Source organism: Cariama cristata, unplaced genomic scaffold (genome assembly GCF_000690535.1).
Source record: "Cariama cristata isolate BGI_N322 unplaced genomic scaffold, ASM69053v1 scaffold25397, whole genome shotgun sequence".
NCBI lineage: Eukaryota > Metazoa > Chordata > Aves > Cariamiformes > Cariamidae > Cariama > Cariama cristata.
In genome coordinates this window covers 1-10,040 of record NW_009628714.1, presented here as the reverse complement: position 1 = coordinate 10,040, position 10,040 = coordinate 1, and the positions used below count along the sequence as shown (strand labels likewise).

At 46.2% G+C, this 10,040-nt stretch overlaps 1 protein-coding gene across 1 annotated transcript in view; it reads left to right on the top strand.

The window, feature by feature from the left end:
* LOC104165337 (killer cell lectin-like receptor subfamily G member 1) overlaps window positions 1-8,293 on the top strand; it is a 10,381-nt gene extending 2,088 nt beyond the window's left edge. The window contains exons 2-5 of the mRNA XM_009704930.1: window positions 3,567-3,659; window positions 4,414-4,565; window positions 7,102-7,205; window positions 8,182-8,293. Coding sequence (XP_009703232.1) covers window positions 3,567-3,659; window positions 4,414-4,565; window positions 7,102-7,205; window positions 8,182-8,293 — 461 coding nt within the window. The remainder of the gene's footprint in view (window positions 1-3,566; window positions 3,660-4,413; window positions 4,566-7,101; window positions 7,206-8,181) is intronic.
* The last annotated feature ends 1,747 nt before the right edge of the window (window positions 8,294-10,040 follow it).

The following is a 10,040-nucleotide window of genomic DNA, read 5'->3' as shown; positions in this document are numbered from 1 at the left end:
GTGCAGTGTATAGTAGAAACTTATAACTTTGGATATTTAGGTCAAATGTCCACCGGTCCACTTTTCCCATCCCTTGGGGAGACTCTTCCACAGTTCCTCAGACAACTACATGGAAATATTTCTGGATGCTCCATTCAGATTTCCCTCCTCTGTTTCAAACTCATCTCAGCTACTTCTCCCATCCTCTTCTACAAGAGCTTCACATGTAGTCCAGGGGCTGAGGATCAAGCACAAACCCTTGAACCTGTTTTAAAAAGGGGGAACTGCAGGGACTCCCTTTTGCAAGGGGTAAAAATCCGAATTTATGAATTTTTTTCATTCCACTTTCTGGATTGATCACTGCAGTTCAAGTGAGGCTTAAATTCACCTTGAATACTTCAATATGACTTTCCCACTTCACTTTCTTTTTTCCTCCCAAAATTACCTAATGGCATAATTTTTCATTTTTAAGAACCGAAGTGAACTCTCCCACTGCTTTGGTTGTGAGAGTGCCCTGGGATTTTGTTTTGAGGCTGAGTCGAGTCAGTTCCTTTTTTCTGCAGTTGGTTTGAAACAATAGAGGGTGAACTGCTCTATTCATTGCCAGGAGGCACCAGCTCGGGTGCCGGTGGTGACATTTAAGGATTAACAGTTTCACTGACGATCATCCCAGTCGCCTTGTCCTGGAAGTAATTTTCCCTAAAATCAGGAACAGTCATCTGGAGGATGCAGGAGATAGCTTCTTTGAGAGGCGAGAGAGGGAGGAAAACAGAAGTGCAAATCCTCAGAAATGTGGTCTCAGAACAGAGTTATGTTTCGACACATATTTATCGCCTTCTACTTAGTTTTCAGTTGAATCTGCAGAGAAGAAGCTCCACCCTAGCCCTTAACCTTGAGCAGACTCCATTCTCTTGAGACTTAATCTGCAGGTGACTTTACCAGAGGAAGAGAGAGCAGGCAGAGAGAGCAGCTACCCAGTTCAAGTCCTTCGCTTCTCCCACTGTCCTCTTGCATGAAGCTGAGTGGGTCCTCACTGAGAAGTCTTTCTGTATTTTGTAACTGAAAAGAGATGGGGTTTTGTTCTTTAATAATGAATAAAATAAATAAAGAGGTGTTGCTATTTTTTAACTACAGGTGGGGCAGCTACAAGGTCCTACAAGCTTCAGGAAACACGACAAAACCTTTACCTTAGGAAAGATCTTTCTACCAGAAGAATGATGCTTACAACGAAGCTCCCTCATGCTCTCTCTTGTTACCTTAGAAACTTCTTTTAGCTAAAACTGCAGGTCTAAATATGTTACCATAAACCAGAAACCGGTCTTAAAACCAGTGAGCCTGCAAACTGCTCTAAGATAAAAATTAATTAATTTTTATTAATTTATTGATCTGATCTACTGTCTGTATTTGGACAAAACTTCCAATCCTTAAAGGATGCATTCTTGTTTTTAAGTGAAGTCTCTTCCCCTTCTGTTTTAGCCCTAGCTTTCTTTGTCCTTCCCACAATATTCTTGATATGTGATGTGCATTTGTTTTCAGCCTCCACCGCGAGATCCTAAAAAAAGTCTCCCCTGCTGCTTACAAATATTTTATTCTTTTAGCCACCCCTTTTAATTTCTTTCTGACAAGCTTCCTCATTTTCCTGTAGTTTCCTCGTTTGAAATTGTTATGCCACAGTGCCTTTTTTTTTGTGGTGGTGGTGGTGGTGATGTTTTTTGGCTCTGCTGAATCTCAGTGTGTTTGTGTTCACTGCGGCAGAGAAGCTGCTGGATGGAGCCATGGTGAGCCGGATGGCCTGAGCACGGCTCAGGGCAGTCACGAGCTGCTTCGCTTTCTCTTATTTTCCAGCTCACTGCTCCACGCAGTGCCTGTTGATGATGTCTAAGCATTCAGCCTCACCGTCATGCCCTGACATGGCATTTGCGTAATTTAATGCGATTAATTGACACTTGTCATCACCATGCTTCCCTCACAGTTTCTCTGGGGTTTTTTTGCTGGTTCATGAGTGCTGTCACCATCCTTGTCTGGCAGTCCATAATATAATTCCAGCCCTATGCATTTAGTAGTATTTACCTGGTCTGTGGGGATGCTGTTACTGTTACTTCTTGATGCAGTTAGTTATTTAACCTAATTTAACTGTAATTTTACTCGAGCAGAGAACAGCCCCATCTGTCTTCCCTGTGTATTTTGTATCCTATTGCTATGACATCCTACTCACTGCCCTTCTTCCACCAAGTTTTTGATGCACTTGCTGTGGTAATGTCTTTGATTAAAACTAGCTTTCCTCTTCCTCCATCTCATTCCTTAGACTCCTAGCCTGTTTTGGGAGTACAAATAGGGGTTTTTGGGTCTTGTGACATGACCGAGAGAGAAGCACCTCAGATTTCATGAGCTCCACCAGGGGCTTTGCTGTTGGATTTGGATAGAAGAAGACCCTGGAGCACCACAAGAGCAGGATGTCGTACATAAGCTTAAGGAAGAAGCAGAGGGAAATCCAGGGTTCCCTGACTTCAGTAACCATTAGCTGCACATTCAGTGTGACTTCTTAGAAAGTCGTCTTGTCTGTGCAGCTGTCATACTGAGATTAATAAAACAAGCGAACCAAACCCCACTGGAGCTCATCCGTGGCAGTAAGTGTCATCCTCTCCTCAACCTGGGAAAGAGGAGATTTTAGTCCTGAGATTTCAAACGGCTTATGGAAAGTGAACGCCTCTCATGTCAAGCACAGCTCCAGGAGAAGACAACGGGAAAGCAAGGTGTAGCCTGGAGGTTAACATGTCATGCTGTACATGAGCAGATCCTGCCCCACCCTTTGAAAGGAAGCTGTGCTGGGCTACGGTGGAGGCTGCCCCAAGGACTCATCCTCTGCCACTGGCAGCAAATGAACAGAGGACAGAGGTGGTGAAAGGGTGGAGGGACGTCCCAAGGTCTTCAAGGCTCACACTGCCATCCTGCCCACCCTGCCACGGGAGAGGCAGATGAGAATGTAGGACTGACTTGGGAGCCTCCCGGAAAGATTTAACACAACTGTGTGTCTAAACCTGTGAACAGGATGCTGAGGTTAAACTTGTCGCTGTTGCTGAGAAAGTTAGGGGAAAGACCTTGGGTTTCTTTTTGCATTTAGGTTGGAACACGGTGGCTGTGGCAATGCGGCTCTGTGTTTCCACCCCGAGCTTCGATGCTAAGGCAGGAGCGGGTTTGCTGGGAGGCTCCTGCCAGCACAAGGTGCCACATGGTGCTTGGGGGGCTCCAGTTTCCTCTCCTGGGGTCAACCATCACAGGGGCCAGGCCAGCCAGCTCTGTGGCCAGGCAGGGGCAGAGCTGTGACTGACCTGGAGACAGGTACACCTCCTGGGAAGCTCAGGCGGGGACTGACAACCCTGAACCCAGCCAAAATGGGACCCTGGGCTGGTGGGCAGGGGCATGGGGTGGCCCCAAGGAGGCTAGACAGAGATGGTGACGGCAGCGATGTGTAGAGTGTAGACAGACGGGGATGTCCTGGAAATGCCCAGGACACAAGCGCACTGTGTAAAACCACCACCAGTTTTCATGTGACTCCTGTTCACTATGGTTTCTTCTCTCTTTTACAGCTCCCTGTCTGTGGCCAGCAGTTGTGCCAGGCTTGGCTATAGGCTTTGGGATACTGAGCATCTCCCTAGCGATTGCTTTGATTTGGAAGATGGGTAAGTGCACGAAGGGGTGCTGAGGGTGAGCAACCAACAGCAAAGAACCGGAAACTCATCTAAGCACAGGAGCTCAGATCCTGAACTCCGTTATACAGGGTTAAACCAGAAGCTATTCTAGGTTTCTACCAGCTTTAAGTACTCACTGCCTATCCAGAATATTTTGAAGAATATATTCCTTGTGCAGACCCCAGGCAACCCACTTTGGATCCTGTGGCAAAGAACAGTGAAACATATGAGGGTTTTTGTAGACTTGTCTGCTGTAATTATAGTGGTAAACTGTAGAACAAATATGCAAAGTCTTTAACGCTTTGGCATGCATGCAGAAGGTGTGAGACAATGTGGGAGAGCCTAGCCTACTCTTTGCTGTTGAAAATCCGTTCACCTGACGTGTGATATGATCACACCGTACCCACAGAACGATGTAATTTTTTCCCTCACTTTTGGCACCCCCAGAGGGTTGTCTGCTTTCAGATAGCCCATTTTGCTTCTCAGGTATCTGAGTACTTCAGAGGAAACCCGGGCAGGGGGTTGCACCAGCATCAGAGTGATTGTGACTCTTGTACGAAGATTTGGAAATTACGCAGAGGATCTCAAGTTCAGCGTTGATGCATTGTTATTTTTAGATGCTTATCCTAACTTGTGTTTTCTCCATTGCAACTATCCAGAAGAGCTGCTTTTCAGCAGGTCCTTGCTGACAGGTGTGTCTGTTGTCTAACGGTAGAGAAAAACTGGTTTTTTGATTCCTATACAGGTGAATCCCACGCACACTGCCCTGAGCAGTGGGTAGCCTACAGAGGGAGCTGCTACTTCTTCTCCAGGGTGAAGAAGGACTGGCATTCCAGCCAGGAATCCTGCTTGGCACAGGGAGCTCATCTCCTGGTGATCAGCAATACCTGGGAAATGGTAATGGTTTTCTCCTTTGAGGATGTTCCATTTCCTTACGGGTACCTCAGTGACTGACATCCAGGCAGTGCTGTCACCCTGCCAGTATTTTGACTTCAAAGGCAAAGGAAGATTTATGACTGTGACGTTATAGTGCACTTCCAGTTTCAGTATACAGCTTAGAAGTTCCCTGCAGGCAAAGAAGCAAGGGGGAGAATGGAGAGGTGAGAGTCACTGTCACCTACTCAGAATCATCCTATGAAGGATGTTAGGAGACAGCCTTCTCCACTGCCCCCCTCCACCTCTCCTATCCCCAATAAGGCTGATATGAATGATTACAGGAAAAGACTGTGGCACTGTGCGGTCACTGTACTTATCGCCTACAAATCAATACGTCTCCACTCTCCAGAAATGCTTCCTTTGCAAAAGTGACGCCTCTCCTCCCTGCCACCACTGCAGCTCCTCCTGCTCACTGACCCTTGCCACTCCCTGTGTTCATGCACGGTGTCGTGGTTTAGCCCCAGCCAGCAACTGAGCACCACACAGCTGCTCCCTCCTCCCAGTGGGATGGGGAGGAGAATTGGAAAAAATGTAAAACTCGTGAGTTGAGATAAGAACAGTTTAATAACTAAAGTAAAACAAAATATAATACTAACAATAATAAGAATAATAAGAATGAAAAGGAATATAACAACAACAAAAACAAACCCCAAACCCAAGAAAAGAGCAGTGATGCACAATATGATTGCTCACCACCCGCTGACTGATGCCCAGCCCGTCCCCAAGCAGTGATTGGCACCTCCCAGCCAACTCCCCCAGTTTATATACCGGGCATGACATTCTACGGTATGGAATATCCCTTTGGCTGGTTGGGGTCAGCTGTCCTGGCTGTGCTCCCTCCCAGCTTCTTGTGCACCTGCTTGCTGGCAGAGCATGGGAAACTGAGAAATCTTTGACTTAGGATATGCACTACTTAGCAACAACTAAAATATCAGTGTGTTATCAGCATTATTCTCCCACTAAATCCAAAACACACTGTACCAGCTACTAGGCAGAAAATTAACTCTATCCTGGATGAAACCAGGACACACGAATATTTCTTGCTCAGTCTGTTTTCAATGCTTACTTCGTCTCTCTGCCAAAAAAACTCACTTGTGCTGGTGAAATCAGAAACCATCTGTTCCACTGCTCATTTTCCAGCAGGTGCTCACCAGGGGCAGGAGGATGTGTGACCACTAAAGAAATGGGGAGAGCTGATCACTAGGGACGTGAGGCACGTCTGCCGAAGCAGAGCAGAAGTGCTTGATCTGGTTTTGCACAAGCCAGGGCTTATTAGCTCAGGTCCAATGAACGTGGACAGCTTCCAGACCCTGGACAGAAGTTGCATTGTATGGTGTTCTGCGAGGGCTTACAAAGCCAGGTCTCTGCTCGACTGGTAGTATGTACCAGGCTGTCACACTTGCTTCGGCAAATCCTGATTCTTTGGGAAATACCCGTCTTCCCCAGATTACCCATTTCTCTGCATAAAGCAAGCCTCCCTGGTCTGGCTGCTTTCTTTACTACTAGTCTTTTCTACTAGAGTGTTACCCATTATCCTTGCTCAGACTTCCCCACGTAAGCAAGACTTTCCTAGCTATCCATACCCTGTGCTGCAAAGGCTGTGACTGTTCCACCTCCCTTTGCCAGGGAAGCACAGTCACCTCCAAACCATGAGCAATGCTCAAGCATCTCTCGAGCTACTCGTATTCCCACCACTTTACCAAACCAGATACGTTAATGCTTCTGCGTGAAGATGTCCGCTCTGAAACTTTGTTTTTGGCAGCAGGAGATAGGGATGGGGCCCAGCCATGTCACTGAAAGGTTGCTATTGTTTGATTTCATTGCAAATGTGGACAAGATGAACTTCTCTCTCTTGTCTTTGTCTTTTTTTTTTTTGGGGGGGGGGGAGGGCGGGGATTTACTTCAGGGCTGAGGTTCTATTGAAGGCTTCACCTTTTAACAGTAAACAGGACTTAAAGGTTAGGCAAAAGGAAATGAACGTTGAAAACATGTAGGAGGAAAGTTTGTATAAGATTTAATGAGCTTTGGTCCTAGACTCTTTACACAGATCTGTCAGTGCCGGCACCTCCTGCCTTACCCTGATTTTACCTTTAAATGTTAATACTTTGTATTAGCTTGCTAGCTAGCTGTATGGTAGAGCATTAATGTTAATACTAATAGCATACGCTCCTACATAAAGCTCTGTGTAGGAAACTCCAGGAGACTGGGGTGCAGTTGGTTCACATCTATTGCCCTGAGAAATGTCCTTTGAAGAATCTGCCCAGGACTCTTGAGAGCACGCTTACCTCCTTGTGAGTGTACACATAGTTTTTATTCCAGGCATGATCTGCAGGGCTGATTTTCCCGATTAGAAGGTGTGGAGAACCAGTACTGTCAGCCACTTAAGGAACAGTCGGGCGAGGGGATGTATCTTGCTCTCTGTTCTCTTTACATGTCCTTACCTCCATTTTTCAGGCTGGCTTTCATTAGTCTCTTTGTAATTCATCACCATTTCTAGGACCTGTTCAAGAGTATTCAAACAGGGTGTTTCTGGATTGGACTGAGGAACAACACAAGCTCTGGATGGATTTGGGAAGATGGCTCTATGCTGAATGGCACCAAGTGAGTTTCATTCTGGTTTAAAAACAACAGTGCTAATTCATACTGCCTGGTTTTCCACAACACCCAGGGTTCCTACACCAGATCTCCCAGGAGCTTTCCTCCTGGGCAGATTTTCTTCTTACTGTCACCTGTATAGTGCTGAACTCAAAAGGGTCTACTTTTTACTGCCCTGCACCTTCTAAAGGCCGGTACCTGTGAAAAGCAGGGCTAACATTGGTATCTCACTCGCTGCTTCCCCCCAGCTGCTCAGACCAAGGATTATTTACCTGCACTACCCACACAGTTGCTCAGTCAGGAAAGCATATGATCTGTCTTGGCTTTACTGGGTTTAGCCACCTTACACCCGTTCTGCCAAGTGCTGGTGACACTGGGTGTGAGGACCCAGCCCTTTGCTGCTTCACTGGTGCCAACCCAAGTCAGAACCTTAATTTTGGCTCAGTCTTTACTTGGACAAAACTCAGCATTCTGCATGAGGGAAAACATTATGATTGGGTCCAGTGGCTTTGCCTGACCCTTCTTTTTTATGGCAGTTAAGACAATGAGTTAGTCTCTAACACTTCTCCAGCAAAGAAACTCGCCCAAGATCTCACTGTCAGTAGGTCAGTACTCTAATCACTTGGCTTAATCCCCTTCTTAAATCCAGCTTTCTGTTCTTACAAACTCCTTGGAGGTAATCACTTTCCATGAAACTCTCAGCACTACCGTTCTCGTGCTGGTGGATCTCACTACCACTGCCGGACATCAAGTCTATGTTTGGTTCTGGTTTGGATTCCACAATGGCAAAATTACTTACATGTGTAATCTCCAGGTAGACAGAGTTTTTTGGTGTACGTTTTGATTTTTAACAGCTGCCCTTTGGAGGTGGGGCTCTTTCATTTCCTCTGGGCTCCACCCTTCAAAATCAGATATTTTTTTCTTTCTTGTCTCTAGGAGACAATTTTCTCTCAGACTCGCTTTTGATCCGTGTCTCTTGCAGGGTGCTCTCTAACAGCCCTGTGCAACACTGTGTTGTCCTGATGAAAGATCACTTTCAGGCCTCCAGCTGTGAATTTTCTGCTCCGTGGATCTGTGAGAAATCTCTTAGATAAATCCCATGTGCATTTTCATCCCATAACCATCTCATCAGTGATACAAGCTCTACACAAGACCAAGGACTTGCCCTTTCCACACCCTCACAAAGATGTTTTGCAGGGACAGGTTTGTTGCCCATAAGGGTGAGTTATCCTCAGTAGCAGATTCATTCTCAGTCCACATGTTGGATTACTGCTGTTTGTGACCTGGCACATATTCCCTGGCCTAGTCTTTGCCTTATTTGTCCTATAAGGGCAAAGAAAAGTTTTGTCGCAACAGATGCTGGGTCTTCAGACCTCTGAGGGTGAGCTGACCATTTTCCTTCATTCCTGAGCATCAGATTTCATTTCCATTCCCTGCATCTCCATTGTCTGCTGCCAGCAGAACGGGGAAAATGAAGCCTACTATTCACTGCCAGAAGCATATAAACAGACTTCTCCCAGTGGCAGCCCCTACTTTTGCACACCGGTGTTATGAGTGGGAGAGAAGAAGGTGAAACGAGACTACAACTTCTGTAAATCCAGCAGTGAAAATAAACTTCCAGTACTGCACTGGACCAAAAGCATGTACCCATGTCATTACTTCTCTCTGTTGGAAGGACCCAGCTGCACACCATGTTTTATAGGCCAACTTCAATGAAACTAGTCAAGAAGCTGGACTTCTGGAGTCAAAGGAATACAGTTAATGGTGTGTTATTATTGAATCAACCAAGAACATGTTTCCCTCTCCACTTCTTGCATTTTCATACTGCAGAGAGAGGAAGCAGCGGACAAATCCTTATTATAAGGAGCTTTCGGTTCAAATAGAGCAGCAACAGGCTAAGAGTGTGAACAGCATAAAGATACAGTGAACATTAAGGGTGGGACAGTAGGTTGCATCTCCACACACCTGGAAAACTCTCTTTTCCACCTGGAAATTTTGTTCCAACAAAGGAAGAGAAATTTTAGTAATTTCCAATTTATCCTATTTATCTTAATATATTTATATTCTATTCCAATTTACTATTATAATTTTATCCTTGGTCTGGAATTGCAGTTTATAGTCTAATGCAGTCAGAGCAGTAGCTCTGACAGGACTGCCTGATGATGGGTGGTCCTGATGCAAAATGTCTGCCATTACTGTCTGGGGGTTTGACTGTACTTGTCCAGCATATCCGCTGCATGCTAGCGGCCATACACCACTGAGCCTTTATGAACAGTCTTTGAAGCACCCTGTTGTGAACATCCACCTCACTATGCATATATGACACGGTGCACAGGAATGTTTCCATGGGGATTTCCCAAATAGCGAGTCGCAAACCTTGGCAAACAGCAGGTTAGCAGCAGATGTTCTGAGGTGTGTGTTTGTTCTGGAAGAGACAGGCTGGAGAAATGGGCTAACAGGAACCTTGTCGATTTCAACAAGGAAAAGGTCAAAGTCCTGCAGCTGGGCGGGAACAACCCCGTGCACCAGTACATGCTGGGGGCCACCCAGCTGGAAAGCAGCTTTGCAGAAAAGGATCTGGGGACAGTGGAGGTGGTCCTGGTGGACACCAAGTTGAACGTGAGCCAGCAATGTGCCCTTGCTGCGAAGGAGGCAAGTGGTATCCTGGGCTGCATTACAGAGTATTGCTAGCAGGTCGAGGGAAGTGATCCTTCCCCTCTGCTCAGCACTGGGGAGGCCACAACTGGAGTGCTGTGTCCAGTTCTGGGCTCCAAAGAGATGTGGATATTCTGGAGAGTCCAATGAAGGGCGACAAAAATGATGAAAGGGCTGGAGCATCTG